The 18,052-nt window shown below is 40.8% G+C and overlaps 1 protein-coding gene across 1 annotated transcript in view; it reads right to left on the bottom strand.

Annotated features, from left to right (window-relative positions):
- The window catches only part of DOCK3 (dedicator of cytokinesis 3), a 450,742-nt gene that overhangs the window by 73,665 nt on the left and 359,025 nt on the right, over positions 1-18,052 (bottom strand). Inside the window, exons 23-24 of the mRNA XM_004368733.1 lie at positions 5,613-5,783; positions 1,413-1,605 (exon numbers count right to left, since the gene is read on the bottom strand). Of these exons, the coding sequence (XP_004368790.1) occupies positions 1,413-1,605; positions 5,613-5,783 (364 nt within the window). The remainder of the gene's footprint in view (positions 1-1,412; positions 1,606-5,612; positions 5,784-18,052) is intronic.

Genomic DNA, 18,052 nt, shown 5'->3' with positions numbered 1-18,052 from the left:
GTGTGTGTGTGTGTGTGTGTGTGTGTGTGTGTGTGTGAGAGAGAGAGAGACAGCCTCAGTGACAGTGCCTCCAAACCACTGTTAAAATCTTCAGTCTATAAGCTGGAGAAAAGTGTTTACCATAGTTACTGGTGAAGAAAAGCTGACTTTCTTGATGGCAGCTTTACAATCAGCAATACCTTACACTGGCAGAGTTAGGTAAAAGAGAACATGCATTTAGCACTGCAAAATGTGTGTAGCACTGAGCTGAGAAATTATTGTTGCTGTATTTTAAAAGAAAAACTTACAAAATTTAACTACCAAAAATTTCAATTATAAAAATTCTAATAATAATTGTTTTGTTGGTATTTCAGATTTACAGGCAGTCCCTGAGTTATGATGCCTGACTTACAAACAACTCACAACTAGCACTTGCCCTTTAATGTTATGTAAATTTGCCCTCACTCTGACATGACTGAACCAACCCCTACTCGCAACAAATTCTTCAACACAATCATCTTCACTTGCGGCACCTGCAGCTTTTAAAGCATTGAAACAGCTTTGAGCCTTTTCGTGCCCTAAAGTAAGGCTAAATAAGAACCCTATACACCTGTTTCGACTTGCCTACAAATTCTTAAAGACACACTCAGGAACGGATCTCGTTTGTAACGCAGGGACTGCCTTATTCCTGTGTCCCAGAAGTTCATTCTATGATAATGATATTCCACTAAAGCATCAGGCTCATACTGATCTTAACACTTGACCATTGAGTATTTGGTGCCCTTGCAAGGCGAATTTGATCAACATACAATTGATCACATACAACCTGGTTTCAAGGATCAATCTGGAGGGTCTCTGTGAAAAGCAGCCTGGGCTGCTGGTGGCATTTGTTACGATGTTCTGTCTTCGTGGTGAACAGAGAGGGTTCTCTATCCATCTCTCTTTCTACCACTTAGAGGACCCTCTTAGGGGAGAAAGAAGAATCTACCTGACTGGTAAGACAAGGAGCCAGGAAAGCACAATGTGTCCTCAGGGTCCCCTTTCAGGGCCCCTTTTATTTTCTTGGCTTATCCTTATCACCCTGGGATGGACCCTTTCTCTTGCTCCCTGCTCCTTTCTCTCTACACTCCCATCCTGCTAGGGATGTGAGAGGCCTCATTCTTGGAAACTAGCTAAACTTGTGGGCCTGAAGGCTGCTCTGGAGGCCACCCCATGGGCATGACCTAGGGTCTGGGTCTCTAGGAATAAATTTTGAGTGAGACAGTAGGCCTAGGTCTTGGCTGCATACTCTAACATAGTTTACCAAAGCTCTGCATTTTAGGGCCACTGGCTTCTTGTGTGACGGTTGATAAAACCGATCCTTTGATCGCTACTTGGCTATCACCTGGAAAGGAAAAAAAGGCAAGTTCGATTCTCACTCCAACTTGATTTACCTGAGAAAGAAAACAGGCGACTATCCACAGTCCTGGCAATGGACTGCAGCTTCACCACGTCCATTGACTGCCCAATGTGCACAGTGCTGGGCATGCTCCCCAGCGTCCCTCTCACAAACTCTGCCACCTCCTGCACAGTGAACATTTGCAGCAGCTCATCAAAGATGGTTGGGAAGGAATTGAGGAGTGCAGCCTGAAGAAGTAAAGCTGTGGTTAGCTCTGAGTTAGGCGTGTTTCCATCTCACATGATTAGACAATGATACTACGTGGTAAGAGGTTGAGAAGGCACTTCAGCATCCTTGCCTCAAGTAGGCGCCACTAGGGCCTCGACACTGCCCAGCCTTGCAGTGCTCTTGGTGCATGCAGCAAGAGGAGCCAAGAAACAAAACAAGAGTACTGGGGCCCAGGCCACTTGAAATTTTCATAACTTGCCAAGGCATTTGCGGACAAGGGAAGGGAGTATAAAGAGAAACTTGCTCAGTCTGGCTTAATATCCATAGCTGTTTTTGCTCATAAAATGGATTTAGATTTTGTGTTTGTTCTATGATCAAGCCCTTGACTTTTGAATTTTGATTCCAAACTCAAGCAAGAAACCTTTCAAAGCACAGGTGGAGAGTGTTGAGCATGTCCAACAGCACTGGCTGAACCCCACTCACAGCCCTGCAGCCAAAGATCGAGCTCTGAGAGCTGACCATTCCCCTAGGACAGGGACATCTATGTACAATCATAAAATCTAAAGACTTTGTAAGTTTTTTCCTTCATATATGATGCCTGGCAATCTCAAGTATAAACCCCAAAGTATGGAAAATGTATAGATTAAGTCAGTCATGAACTCTTAAGGATTGTTGATGGCTTAGAGAGTTCAGTGATGTGGGCAACCCAGGCAAGGAAATCTGGTGCGTGTGTGTGTATAGGCTTCTCTTCTAGGATCTGAGCTCTTCTAGGTGGCCTCTGGGAGCAGACGAGTGTAGGAGGGAAAAAAAAAAGGGTTTTGGAATTAAGGCAGATGTAAGTTTAAATCTCAGCTTTACCACTTACCTGCCACGTAACCTTGGGCAAGTTACTGCCTAATCCTTAGTTTTCTCGTCTATAAAATGGGGATGGTGCTATTACTTATATCTTGGTATTGTTATGAGGAAACAATGAAGTTCATAAGGTTTCCTGTAGAGTGTCTGGCACACAACAGGCCCTCAATGAAGCCTGGTTTTCTTTCTTTTCTTGTCTAAATAAAAGCAGCCTGAAGAAGGCTTTTTTCACTTCTCAGTCCTCTTACCCCATTATTCCAAGATTTACAAAGTCTAGAGGGAAATGGAGTGTCAAGTTGAAGCAGGAAGGTAAGAGCTCACTCTTCCCAAATAGCAGGTGGGGGAAGGTGCTGCTTTTCTGGACTTCTCCATCAAGCAGCAGACAGTGGCCTAAAAGGACAATTTAGCTCATGGAGAAACAGGCCTGTCACACTGTGGTCTTATGTTCAGGCCAAGCATGAGTGTGGAACTTACATAAATTCTATCCGCAGATGTATAACTTCCTGGGATATCAAGGAGATTGTTTTGCAGTAATTAGAAACAGCAATGAACAGCTAGATACGAAGGGGGGAAAGTAGGCACTTTATAATCAATAACATAAACAATAGCTTACTATATTTTTATCCTTCTACATGTCTTTGCCAACTGCCCCCACCCCAGGTATTTTTGTAAATGCAGCTATGCCAATTTTTTTTTACATGTTGCTGTAGAAAAATTAGCATAGCATGCTTACGAAAATACCTCACAGAGGGAGGACACGGTTGGCGAACAAATGCAGAAGGCATGCATTATTTGTGTAAAAATAAGGTATTTGCTCTATTAAATGGTGAAATTTCCTATACTTATGCACCAGGACAGGAGGACACCTGTACCCTAATATCTTCTAGTGGTCGGAATCAAAGACATAAAGCTTGACTAAATAATGTACTTGTTTAAAGTTCTGAACTCATGAAACACGAGCCTGGAAACAAAAGCGGCGGTCTGATCCCGATTCAGGTCTAAGCTGAGACCAGGTCTAAGCTATTTATCCTGATGTGGTAGGAGTGTGTCATTGAGTACCGGGCATTGTGAAATTCTCTGAAAGCATATCTTCCTTGCTCTACTATCTACCTCTGAGCTTCCCATATCTGTTTGCTGGCTGAGGAAAGGATTGGTGTCATGGGCCACTGTTGGCAGGAATAAATAAGCTAGGGAAGGAGCAGGTAGAGGAGGACAGGTAGTTTGGAGTGCTTGGGAGAGGGGACCATGGAAGGAGCCTTCCTGAGGCACCTAACAACCTTGAGGTAGCCCCACTCTTTTATACGGTCTAGCTCCCAGTTTTGCTCCAGGCCTCCAGGCCAAGGGCTCTACCGGCAACTAGCATCAATGCGCAACATAGATGTAAGTGGAAAACAAAAAGTAGACGATTCTAATCTTAAATTAAACAGAGTTTAAATGCATTTGCACTAAGGAAGAAACTGGCAGCACCAAATGAATGGACATGAGAGAGGCTGTCTGGTCTTTGCTTAGTTTTTTGTGTAATACACAGGCTTTAAAAAAATCAAAGAAGTACAATCCATTAGACAAAATGCCGACATTCATTTTATAAGAAGAAATAACCACTTTATGGTGGGGTATAAAGAACGATATCCTTGATTCTTTCTAGGGCAAGGCTGTGTGGAGATGGTAATAGATTGGCTAGCCAGGTATTTTTAATATAAGAAAGCCAATTTCTGTCCCACACTAATATATATATATTTTTCCTAATCTACCATTATTTCTTTTTCTTTTTTTGTGTTTTAGATGAAGGTTTACAGAGCAAATTAGTTTCTCATTAAACCATTAATACACATATTGTGTTCTGACATTGGTTGCCAACCCCACAATGTGTCAACAGTCTCCCCTTCTCGACCTTGGGTTCCCCATTACCAGCTCTCCTGTCCCCTCCTGCCTTCTCGTCCTTGCCCCGGGGTCTGGTGTGTCCATTTAGTCTCATTTTGTTTCATTGGCCTGTCTAATCTTTGGCTGAACGGTGAACCTCAGGAGTAACTTCAGTACTGAATTAAAAGGGTGTCCGGGAGCCATAGTCTCAGCATTTCTCCAGTCTCTGTCAGACCAGTAAGTCTGGTCTTTTTTTGTGAGTTAGAATTTTGTTCTACATTTTTCTCCAGCTCTGTCCAGGACCCTCTACTGTGATCCCTGTCAGAGCAGTCAGTGGTGGTAGCCGGGCACCATCTAGCTGTGCTGGACTCAGTCTGGTGGAGGCTGTGGTAGTTGTCGTCCATTAGTTCCCTTGGACTAATCTCTCCCTTGTGTCTTTGGTTTTTTCATTCTCCCGTACTCCAGACAGGGTGGGACCAGTGGAGTATCTTAGATGGCCATTTACAAGCTTTTAAGACCCCAAATGCTACTCACCAAAGTAGGATGCAGAACATTTTCTTTATAAACTATGTTATGCCAATTGGGTTAGATGTCCCCTGAGACCATGGTCACTAGCCCTCAGCCCAGTAATTCAGTCCCTCAAGGAATGTGGATGTGTCTATGAAGCTTCCATGACCTTGCCTTGGTCAAGCTGTGCTGGCTTCCCCAGTACTGTGTACCATCTTACCCTTCACCAAAATTACCACTTACCTATTGTCTATTTAGTGTTTTTCTCTCTCCACCCCTCCCCTTCCTCATAACCATCAAAGATTGTTTCTTTTTGTGCCACACTGATATTTCTAATAGAATCTAATCTAATTCTTAGCCATAACTTGCCAGCTATTCCTGCTGTTTGTCAACCTATTTCACTCTTCTGGAATGGATAAATACTAATCTAAAATTTCTTTAATTAATACAGTGACTAATAAGGAAGCAAAATTTCCCATACATTCTGAAAATCCTCTTGAAGATCTTCATAAAAACCAAATCGTATGATAGCTAAATAAGTTTAGTCTAAAGAGGGCTCATGAGAACGAAGTTGTGCTTCTTTTCCACCATAAAGCCATTGCACTGTTTTATATTTGGCAGCTGAGGCATAGCTGGCTGTGAAGTACAAAGTATTTTGTTCTATCAGGTGTTTTCTTGTAAATCACCCCTTATCCAAGACATAGGATCCTGGCAGGGCTTCATTAACTCTGGAAGCCTGAGCACAAATAAACCACTTGCTAACACAGACGAGGAATGCAGCAGCAAAGCTTCCCAGTAGCTCACAGACCTGAGTGAAAAGAAGTGTTTCTGAGTTTCTGCTGTCCAGACTGAGCACAAACCGGATGGACTGGAAAAGTTCTTGGATGCTGGACTGGAACTGCTCCTCCTCCATCCCACATGTGGCTCGTGAGTAGAGGATCCGCGACTGCACAATAAACTTGAAAAGGTACTCCAAGGCCTGGAGGAGTGGGGGAAAGTAATGGAGAAGTGTTGAAGATGGCCAGGAACTCATGTATCAAGGGATGAAGGGCAAAGTAACAGCAAATTCTATACTAAAATCAGGCAACGGGCAATTCCAACTACGGAGACAGGTACTTCATTTTTATTTAACTCTTTCTTAAACATCCAAATGGTTACTGAGCAGTAGCTGTCTTCTTACTGAGAGAATCATCAAATGATTTTAGAACAATTTTCTGAGGGTCTAGAGTTATGGATCCATGTACTGTTATGGAAAAAGTTTAATTCAAGTACATTAGGGTTCAAAGAAAAATGAAGCGTCTCTTCATTTTTTCTTTCAGGTTTGGAACTTAGTGACTCCAAAGGTAATGATGTAAGAACCTCTCTTGAATTTACTCCAAGAAGGAAGAGTTCTTTAGGAACTCTTCTGCAACTCTGAGATACAGCTGGGACCTGGCACAGTGCCTGCCTTCTCACCAGGGGTCACAAAAGCCTGAAGAAAACTTGCCTCAGGTTGCACAGCAGCTGGTGGACCTCAGAAACCTACTCTATGCTCCTTTACAGGCCAGGACACCTGCCATAATCAGTTCACAAACAATACAGAAGAGAAATCTCCCATAAAATGGTTTGGGAGAAGAACTTGATTCTGCAGAGTCCCTGCAGTTTGGCCCAGGATAAATTATCTTTTAGAGAACAGATTCAAGACCCAGGACTATGTTTTCTAATCAAAGAAATGCCACAGATTTCTCAGACATTGAAAAGGCAGAGACATGGGGTAGAAACTTATCCAAAGATGAAACAAATGGAGTTCAGTTACTTGAAATATATAAAAGAAAACGATTCGCAAACTACCTCTTAAGATACATCCATCTGTCAGAAGGTTTGGAAAAAGAAAGCTTAACACTTTGTAGCCCACACAAAATGCAACAATGGGTTCAAACACAGCAATGATTGTGAGGATAGCATAGGACCAGGCAGTGTTTCACTCTGTTGTACATAGGGTCACTACGAGTCGGAACCGACTTGACGGCACCTAACACCAACAGCCTAAACAAAACTTAGTTGGCACTGGCTTGTACCAGAAGATTCCGCAGAATAAATTACAGTATGTGGCCTCATTTCTATAAATGCTACAGCTTCTGTTTCAGCAGCCTCTTCATGCCTGGTCTGCAAAGGACCCACTGTAATTACTACCCAGGGAAAGAAATAACCTTACCAACACCCTGAAAGTCCATTACAATCCCCTGTCCTTTTCTGGATGTTAGCACCCTTCTGACTTTTATAGTAATCACACCCTTATTCTTCTTCTTTATTCTTTTACCATCGAAATATGCATTCCTAATCAGCATAGTTTATTTTTATCTGATTTTGATCTTTATATAAATGGAATGTTTTGATCTTTATATAAACAGAATCATGCTGTTTATATTCTTCGTATCTTGTCAGCATTATGCTAGTAATGTTGTTGTTCCATCACTATAGTTTATTTTCATTTCATATAGTTTTCCATTGTATAAATATAGACTAATTTAGCTTTTTAAAAAACTCTTGATGAATATTCCACACAGGCTTTTGTTTAACTTTTTTTTTGTGGTAAAGTATATATAACATAAAAATATGTCATTTCAACCATTTTTAAGTGTACAATTCAATAATGTTTAGTAAACTCACAATGTTGTTCAACCACCACTTCTAACTATTTCCAAAATTTTTTTATCACCCCAAACAGAAACTCTGTACCCATTAGGCAGTAATTCCCCAGTCTCCTCCTAACCTCTATCCTACTTTGTCTCTATGAATTTGCCTACTCTAGGTATGTCATACAAGTGGAATCCTACAATATTTGTCCTTTGTGTCTGGCTTATTTCACCTAGCATGATGTTTTCATGACTTGGGGGAGGAAGAAAGAAGAATACATCAAACTAAAAGTCACTAGACAGGACAGCAGTGAGATTTACTGCAAGGTGAAAATGACAACACATCTCAAGAAACTCAAAGAATCATACTGTCAAAGACAGACTTCCAGTGAATTCACTCAGGTTTCTCTTTGAAGGTCAAAGAATTGCTGATAATCACACTCTAAAAAGAAAGCAAGAAGATGTGATTGAAGTTTATCAGGAACAAATGGGGGTGTCATTCAACAGTTTAGATATTCTTTTAATTTTTTTCTCTTTTCTCTCCATCCTTTATTTTAAAAATAGATCTTTTGTAATGTGGTGCTCAAAATAGAATTGAAAACTGGCTCCTCTCTTTAAAACATCTGGTATTTTGAATTCTAGTGCTCATTATTCATTATTGTTTGTTTCCACTGTGCTGATTTTTGGTGATCAAGCCTCAGCCCTCTTCATATTGCCCTCTTCTTAAAAACTGCATGTGTGCACAGAACGGTCACTTTTTCTAGGACTATGCATTTTCAGGCCTGTGGGACAAATAAGATCAACCAATGCAAGTGTTCATAATGACTTTCCAATTGGCCCTGAAGTTTTAGCATGTGATTGCTTCACTCCTGGACTATGACCTTCAGTGGGAGATGGAAGTTTTTCAGAGAACTGAACTGTGGAAAAATGATCTTTCCTTAACTTGAAGCTACTTTTAAAATCTGAGGGTCTGGGCCAAAAGAAGAGGAATGTCAGGTTGGAGTCATGATGACATATGGTGAGAGTAACGACTAACTCCACCTTTGCTGAAGAGACAAAGCATTCTAAGATTAAAATAAAATTCTTGCCAGAAGATCCCAGAAAAGTTCTAATTTTCATTATCAACTAATAAAGTTATTCATGCAGAAGTATATACAACAGAGCACTGCTCTTTTTTATTTTATTTGTACTTTTTGGCCTGGGATATGGGTTTTAAATGGACATTGTCTGCACTGGCTTCATTAAAATAAACAAAATATTTGTAAAAACTGTAAAAAAAAAAAAAAAAAAAAGGCAGATTCAGAAGAGGACATGGAACAAGGGATATCACTGCTGATGTCAGACTGATCTTGGCTGAAAGCAGAGAATACCAGAAAGATGTTTACCTGTGTTTCATTGACTATGCAAAGACATTTGACTGTGTGGATCATAACAAATTATGGATAACATTTTGAAGCATGGGAATTCCAGAACACTTCATTGTGCTCATGCGTAACCTATACCTAGTCCAGGAGGCAGTCATTTGAATGGAACAAGGGGATACTGCGTGGTTTACAATCAGGAAAGGTGTGCTTCAGGGCTGTATCCTTTCCCCATACTTATTCCATCTGTACGCTGAGCAAATAATCCAAGAAGCTGGACTATATGAAGAAGAACGGGGCATCAGGATTGGAGGAAATTTTGCATTGGGCAAATTTGCTGCAAAAGACCTCTTTAAAGTGTTAAAAAGCAAAGTTGCCACTCTGAGGACTAAGGTGTGCCTGATCCAAGCCAGGGTATTTTCAATCACCTCATATGCATGAAAAAGCTGGACAATGATAAAGAAGACTGAAGAAGAACTGATACATTTGAATTATGGAGTTGGCAAAGAATAATGAATATACCATGGACTGCTAGAGAATGAACCAAACCTGTCTTGGATGAAGTACAGCCAGAATGCTCCTTACAAGCAAGGATGGCAAGACTTTGTTTCACATACTTCGGACAAGTTATCAGGAGGACCGACCAGTCCCTGGAGAAGGACATCATGCTTAGTAAAGTAGAGGGTCAGTGAAAAATAGGAAGACCCTCAATGAGACGGACTGATACAGTGGTTGCAACAATTGTGAGCATGGCACAGGACGGGGCGGTGTGTAGCACCATTATGAGTTGGAACCGACTCAAGGGCACCTAACAGCAACAACATGAATTTACTGCTTCATTTTGTTGTGCTTTTTTGTGGTGTTGATTTTTTGTTGTTGTTGTTCTGCTTACTTTCCTGTACTGAGTTCTTTTTGTTTATGGATTTTCTTTTCATTTCATTTGTTGTTGATTTTGTGTCTACTGAGTCTTCATGGTTTTCTCTTTATTTTGGTGAGTAGGTTTATTAATTTTCTTTATGGTTACCCTGAAATTCACCTTTATCTTCCTAAGTTTAGAACAGTCTGTTATATCTGGATATCACCTCGACTTCCTCTCCACATGGAAGTTGTGTAGCTACACCACTTATTCCGCCTTTTCATTCTGAAGTTGTCATCATTTACAGATTGACGTCTCTGGTTCCCTGTTCTCAGCTGTGTTGCTTTAATTTTATTTTTGAGAATTCTTTGTTTGTGTTAGTACCTGGGTGATGCTGGCATGCGTCTTTATCTCAGGTTGTTGTTTGATGTTGTTGGTTCTTTGTCAGAAGGACTCCCTTTAATATTTCTTGTAAGGTTGGTCTGGTTTTTACAAATTACCTTCATTTCTATTTATCTGGAAATGTCTTAATTTTGTAATTATATTTGAGAGACAATTTTGCTAGACATATAATTCTTAGTTCACAGTTTTTTTCTTTCAGGGTTTGTACATATCACAACACTGTTTTCTTGGCAATATGGTTTCTGCCATGAAATCAGAGCTAAGTCTTATTGGTTCCCCCTTGTAGGTGACAGTTTGCTTTTCCTGAGCTGCTCTCAGGATTCTTTCTCTGTATTTGGTTTTGGGAAGTTTGATTATGTCTTGGTGACTTTATTTTGGGTTCTACCCTATATGGGGTTCGTTGAGCTTCTTGGATGGGTATCTTCTCATCATTCATGTTATTAGGAAAGTTTTCAGCCAACAAATCTTCAAAAAATTTCTCTGTGCTTATTTTTGGTCTCCTCCTGTTCTGAAATTCCTATCACATGTAAATTATTCCTCTTGATAGTGTCCCACATAACTCTTAGGCTTCTGCATTTTTCTTCATTCTTTTTTTCTGGATGTTCCTCAAACAAATTAGTATCAAAGGATTTGTCCTCTATTTCAGTGATTCTGTCTTCCAGTGATTCAACTCTACTCCTACATCCTTCCATTGAGTTATCTATTTTTGAAATTTTATCAGTAATCTTCTGGATTTCTAGCTGCTGTTTTTGTATGGTTTCTAATTATCTATTTATTTTGTCACTTTGTTCTTGTATTATTTTCCTGGATTATTCTAGAGTTTTGTCTGTGTTTTCCTTGGTTTTGTCTGTGTTTTCCTTGATCTCTTGGAGGGTCCTAAATAATAGTCTTCTGAATTCCTTATTAGGTAATTCTATTACCATTTATTCTTCAGGAAGGTTTTCCGGCCCTTTATTTTGTTTACTTGCTTGAACCATCTTGTCCTGCTTCTTTATGTGACTTGATATTGTCTGTTGTTGCTGAGGCATTAAGGTATTATTATATTTGTTTATTGACTGTATATTAATTTCCTTCATTCTTTTTTTTTTTTTGGTTATGTTTTGATATATCTAGGTGGGCAGGGTGGGCATTGCTACTCAGTCATCAGTCTGGTAGCACTGGAACGCTCACCACCCGTTTCCGGGTTGGGGGTGGGCAGTGGCTGGGAGTGTGAGCATGGGTCTCTATTTGCTGGTCATGTGGGGCAGCTAAGTGCAGGTGGGGCAGGTGCTGGCTACCATCTACTGTTGATCCAGTAGCACAGGAGTGGGTGGTGGTACTTGTTGAGTGGATGAGGCAGCAGGCGTTTTGGGTGTGGCAGGCAATTGCGGGGCACAGTCATCACTGCTCGCCACATTGGGAGGGGGTGGGTGGTGGGTGGGTGTGCATGTGGTTGATACTGTTTGCCAGGTTGGAGGGTGTGTGTGGCAGGCAGTTGAGTGTTGGGGTGTGTGGTCACTGCTGCTCCCTGGTTTGGGTGGGGGAAGTGGGTGGTGTGTGGGCAGTTGCCACCTCTCACCAGGTCGTGGGTGGGTGGCTGGCGTGCATGTGCACGGTCACGCAGTCACCACTGCTCGCTGGGTTGCAGGGTGTGAGTGGTGGGTAGATGAGCACGTGGGAGTGCACTTATTGCTGCTCTTTGGGTAGGTAATGGAGGTGGTGGACAGGGCTGGGTGAGGGGGGAGGGGAACTCATATTATAGTCTCTGGTTGGGCAGGGTGGTGGGTATGGGACCTTCCGCTGCTTCCGATCAGGAGGGTGTGGGAAGAGGGAGTGTGCCCCTTCAGCTAGCAGATATGGGTACCCAGGCATTTCCTATCTGCTACAGCCAGCAGTTGGGACCTGCCCGACTAAGTGTGAGGAGGAAGGGCCCACCCAGACCTCTTGCAGATACTCCACTGATTCACAACTTCATGCACACCACCCATCCTGGAGGTCAGGGACTGCTGCTTGTGCATATACCTGACTCTGGATCCTGGCTCCCTCCCTGCTCTGTGGATGGCAGGATCCCTGGAATTCTTGCCCTCCTTTTTCTGTTTTCCTTCTTTAGATCCAGATCATGATCCGATCACCTTGCTTCTCTCTAGTTGTGTTTATGCAGTTTCTCTGTCTCTTGTGGGAATGCCATGAAGTTGCCTTCCTGTGCTCCTCACTTGGGGCCGCTACTGGCTTTGTCTCAAGGTGGCCACACTGAGCTGGGACAGCTGGCAGAGGCCCTTCACTCCCTGTCACTCTTCTTTTGCTTCATTCATTCAATTTTTTCTTCCAGTCAGTGTCAGATTCTTTATTCTTCTTTTTTGATATTCAGGGTTCCAGTATTTTTATCTGCATCTGTTTCACTTGGTTTCTAGGATCTATGCTGTAGAGGGACAATATGGTGTCTGACTAAGCTGCTACTTGGTTCCTCCCTGTTACAGAGTCTTTGTTTTTCTATTCTCTATTTCATTTATGCCTACTCTAATCCTTATTATTTCTTCAGTTTGGTAGCTTTGGACTTAGTTTGCTCTTATTTTTCTAGTTCCTCAAGGTGTAATGTTAGGTTATTGATTTGAGATCTTTCATCATTTTTAATGTTGGCACTCACATCTATAAATTTTCCTCTGAGCACTGTGCAACATCCCACAAGTTTTGGTATGCTGTGTTTTCATTTGCCTGTAAGTATTTTCTAATTTCCCTTGTGATTTATTCTTTGATCCATTTGTTGTTTAAGAGTGTGTTGTTTAATTTCTATATATTTGTGAATTTTTATGTTTTCCTTTTCTTATTGATTACTAGCTTTATTCATCATGTTAGGAGAAGATACTCTAAATGATTTCAGTCTTCTGAAGTTTTCAAGACTTGTTTTGGGCCCTAACATATGGTCTGTCCTCAATAATGTTCCATGTGCACTGGAGAAGGATGTGTATTGTGCTGCTGTTGGGTGGAGTGTTCTGTATATGTCTGTTAGGTCTAATGGGTTTATAGCATTGTTCGAGTCCTCTACTTTCTTATTGATCTTCTGTCTAGATGTTTTATCTATTATTGAAAGTGGTGTATCAAAATTTCCAACCTTTATTGTAGAACTGTCCATTTCTCCCTTCAATTCTGTCAGTTTTTGCTTCACATATTTTGTGGTTCTGCTGTTTGGTGTATATGTAATTGTTGTGTCTCCTTGATGAACTGAACCTCTTACCATTATATAATGCCCTTCTTTGTCTATTGTAGGGAGGCCTGGTGGTGCAGTGGTTAAGCAGGTTGGCTGCTAACCAAAAGGTTGGCAATTTGAACCCACCAGCCACTCTGTGGGAGAAAGATGCAGCAGTCTGCTTCCATAAAGATTACAGCCTTGGAAACCCTATCAGGCAGTTCTATTCTATCTTATAGGTTCATTATGAATTGGAATTGACTCGATGGCAATGGGTAGTCTATCATAACATCTTCTGACTTAAAGTCTGTTATGGATTAAATTGTGCCCCCCAAAAATGTGTATCAGCCTGGCTAGGCCATGATTCCCAGTATTGTGTGGTTGTCCACAATTTTGTGATCTGATGTGATTTTCCTATGTGTTGTAAATCCTAATCTCTGTCCGTGGTTAATGAGATAAGATGGGTTATGTTAAAAGAGGATTAGGGTGGTGGCTTAGTCATCTACGGCTGCTGTAACAGAAATACCACAAGTGGATGGCCTTAACAAACAGAAGTTTATTCTCTCACAGTCTAGTAGGCTGAAAGTCCAAATTCAGGGCGTTAGCTCCAGGGGGAAGGCTTTCTCTGTTGGCTCTGGAGGTTGTCATCAATCTTCCCCTGGACTAGGAGCTTCTCCATGCAGGAATCCCTGGGTCCAAAGGACACACTCTGCTCCTGGTGCTGCTTTCCTGGTGGTATGAGGTCCCCGTCTCTCTGCTCGCTTCTCTCTTTTATATCTCAAAAGAGATTGGCTCAAGACTCAACCCAATCTTGTAGACTGAGTCCTGCCTCATTAAAATAACTGCCACCTATCCCACCTCACTAACATCATAGAGGTAGGATTTACCAACACATAGGAAAATCACATCAGATGACAAAATGGTGGACAATCACACAATACTGGGAATCATAGCCTAGCCAACTGATACACATATTTTTTTGGGGGGGGGGACATAATTCAATCCATGACAGGTGGGATGCAACACCCTTACTCAGGTCACAGCCCTGATTCGATTTAAGGGGAATTTCCCTGGGGTGTGGCATGCATCACCTATTACTTTACAAGAGATAAAAGAAGAGAGAAGCAAGCAGAGAGAAGGGACCTCATACCACCAAGAAAGAAGTGCCGGGAGCAGAGTGCATCCTTTGGACCTGGGGTCCCTGCACTAAGAAGCTCCTAGACCAGGGGAAGATTGATGACAAGGACCTTCCCCCAGAGCTGACAGAGACAGAAAGCCTTCCCCCAGAGCTGGCATCCTGAATTCAAAACTCTAGCCTCCTAGACTGTGAGAGAATAAAGTTCTGTTGGTTAAAGCCATCCACTTGTGGTATTTCTGTTATAGCAGCACTGTCTGATATTAGTATAGCCACCAACCTCTCTTTTGGTTACTATTTGCATGAAATATCTTTTTCCATGCTTCCACTCTCAACCTATTCACATTTTTTGGGATCTAAAGTGAGTCTTGTAGACAGCATATAGCTGGGGTCTCTCTCTTTTTTTTTTTTTTTTACCTATTCTGCCAATCTCTGCCTTTTGAGTAGAGTTTAATCCATTCACATTTAAAGTAATTACTGATAAGATAGAACTTACTTCTGCAATTTTGCTATTTGTTTTCTGTATGTCTTATACCTTTTTTTCCCCTCATTTCCTCCAATACTGCCTTCTTTTGTGGTTAGTTGATTTTTTTGTAGTGAACTATTTGATTTCCTTTTGTGTAATTTTTAAAGATATTTCCTTTGTGATTACTATGGGGATTATATATCCTAAATATCCTAAATTTATAATGATCTAGTTTCAACTGATACCATTTTAGCTGCGATAGCATACAAAAGCTGTGCTCCTATATAGCTCCATTCCCCCCACCTTTATTTTTGTCAAAAATTACATCTTTATGCCTTGGGTGCCCAATAACATAGGTATATAATTATTTTTATGCATTTGTCCTTTAAATCATGTAGGAAATAAAAAGCAAGTTACAAACCAAAAATACAATAATACTGGATTTTATGTTTGCCCATATAGTTACCTTTACACAAAGACCTTTATTTCTTAATACAGCTTCGAGAGTGACTGTCCAGTGTCCTTTTCTTTCAACCTGAAGGACTCCCTTTAACATTTCTCGTAGGGTAGGTAACCGATTCACTCAGCTTTTGTTTATTTGGAAATGTCTTACTCTCATTTTTGAAGCACAGTGTTGCTGGATACAGAATTCATGTTGACAGTTTTTTTCTTTCAGCACTTTAAAGATGTCATCCCAATGCCTTCTGGCCTCCGTGGTTTCTGATGAAAAGTCATCTGTTACTCTTAATGAGGATCTCTTGTACATGAGAAGTAGCTTCTCTCTTGCCACCTTCAAGATTCTCTTTGTGCTTGTCTTTTGACAGTTTGATTATAATGTGTCTTGGTGTGGGAGTTTATCCTACTGGAAGTTCAATTAGCTTCTTGGATTTCTAGATTCTATGTCTTTCATTAAATTTGGGGAGTTTTCAGCCATTATTTCTTCAAATACTCTTTCTGCACCTAGTTTCTCAGTGCTGCTGTAACAGAAATACCATAAACGGGTGGCTTTAGTGAATAGAAATTTATTTTCTCACCGTGTAGGAGGCTAGAAGTCCAAATTCAGGGCTCCAGCTCTAGGGGAAGACTCTCTCAAATGGCTCTGGGAGAAGATCTTTGTCTCTTTCACTTCTATTCCTTGGTTCCTTGATGATCTTCATGTGGCATCTATCTTCCTCCATTTGTCCTTACTCGTCTCTATGTCTAAACTACTCTTTTTAAATCTCAAAAGTGATTAGGTTTAAGACACACCCTACACTGACATTGTCTCATTAACATAATAAAGAAAACCATATTCCAAATGGAATTACATCCACAGGCATTGGGGTTAGCATTCAAATACATATTTTGGGGGACATAATTAAATCCATAATAGCCCCTTTCTCTCTCTCTCTCTTCTTCTGGGATTCCATTATGCGTATTTTGGTCCACTTGACTGTTTCCCAACAATTTAGGCTCTGTTTAGTTTTCTTCCATCTTTTTTTTTTCTTTTTGCTTCTTTGACTGGATAATTTCTATTTTCCTATCTTCAAATTTGCTGATTCTTCTGCCTGCTCAAATCTGCTGTGTAACCCCTCTAGTGAAATTTTTATTTCTGTTATTGTAATTTTCAGCTCCATAATTTCTGTTTAGTTTGTTTTTATTATTTCTGTTGCTTTATTGATATTTTCATTTTAATCATACACCATTTTCCTGACTCCCTTTAGCTCTTTGAGCATATTTAATACACTTGTTTTAAAGTATTTGTCTAGTAAGTCCAATATCTGGGCCCAACCAAATTCTAAACATGCGTTTTTCTCTGCCTGAATAGCTAGTCCCCAGTTCTTCACATTGATTCTAGCTCAGAGGTAATTTCATCAGTGAGGCCTTCCCTAAGTAGTTCATCTGACATAATCCCCTCAATCCTAGCTAGTCTATCCCATGACCCTGTTTATTAACTTCATAGTACTCATCAAGTTCTTTACTGACCTTGTGTTTTATCTGTTTTATGTGCTTACTGTCTTTATTACTTTAATGAAAGTGTTACGAAGACCCAACTTTTTCTACCTGGGTTCCTGTTAAATTTCCAGTGGCTAATATGGTGTCCTATGCATGACAGGTATCAAGCAATATTGAATAACTGAATGACTGAATGAGTCATTCTTAGAGGAAAATAACTTCCTTTGTGATGCCTTTTCCAGTATCCTTAAACAATTAATTTATGAGATAACACAGAATTTATTGCATTTAACTCAACTTTTATTCTCTCAAATATTGTGCTAGGCACCTTACAGGTACTGGGGTTCACAGAATAATAGAACCCAGACCCTGCCCTCACAGCACACCCATTACACTGCTCTACATCTTTCTTTGTGTGTCTGCCTCCCCTTAGGACACTGGGGATGTTTTCTTCAAGGGGATGGGCTGGTATCACTCATCTTTGCATCTTAGCACCCAGTGCAGAGGCTGACTCCTCAGTAGACATGTACTGTATGAAGGAAGACAGTAATGATACTTGTGGACTTAGATATATACAGAATGTACAGAGAAAAGGCATGGGAAACACTGACTTACAATTTTATTTTGTCCCTTCAATCTGATAATACTTAGGGAAATATCTGTAACACCTGTTACCACGGGGACAAAAAAAAAACAAAAATATAGGCCCAGTACTTAGAGCAGATGATGTGATATTAAATGAGGACACAGAAAAAGCAGAAGTACTCTACTACCATTCTACTTTTATTGGTAACTGGAAAGGGTGGAAAAAAGCTGGTTAAAAAACAACTAAGAAAAAAACAACTCAAGTACAAGAGAAGATAGGAACAGAAAGAGAGAAAGCATGGACTTGCTTTAAATGAGTTCCTAGAGGACATAACAGCTTTCTTCAAATGGCTATCTGCAGAACTGTAGAGCAAAAGAGGGATCAACTTTCTCATAGGTGGTTCCAGACAGCAAAAGCAGTAGTCATAGAAGTTACCAGAAGGTGGAGTTAACTTGCCATGAGAATAGCCCCTTGTCAACTGGAACTGCCTAGCAATGTAACAGGCTGCCTTGTCATGGAAACAGCCCAAGCAGGGGTGGTGTCTATGGTCCCACCCGTGGATGACCTGACTGCGGATGACCCAACCACAAAGGACCTCAGAATCCTCCCAAGACCAAACTTTTGAGATTCTCTTCTTCTCAACATATCAACACACAGCGCATCCAATGACCCCTTTTTACTAAACACAGTTCTAAAGAAGACTCTATAGTAACTACTGAAGAAAGAAAA

The sequence above is a fragment of the Trichechus manatus genome, unplaced genomic scaffold (genome assembly GCF_000243295.1).
Source record: "Trichechus manatus latirostris isolate Lorelei unplaced genomic scaffold, TriManLat1.0 scaffold00001, whole genome shotgun sequence".
Classification (NCBI taxonomy): domain Eukaryota; kingdom Metazoa; phylum Chordata; class Mammalia; order Sirenia; family Trichechidae; genus Trichechus; species Trichechus manatus.
The sequence above is the reverse complement of the archived record's forward strand: the minus strand, read 5'-3'. Positions and strand labels throughout refer to the sequence as shown.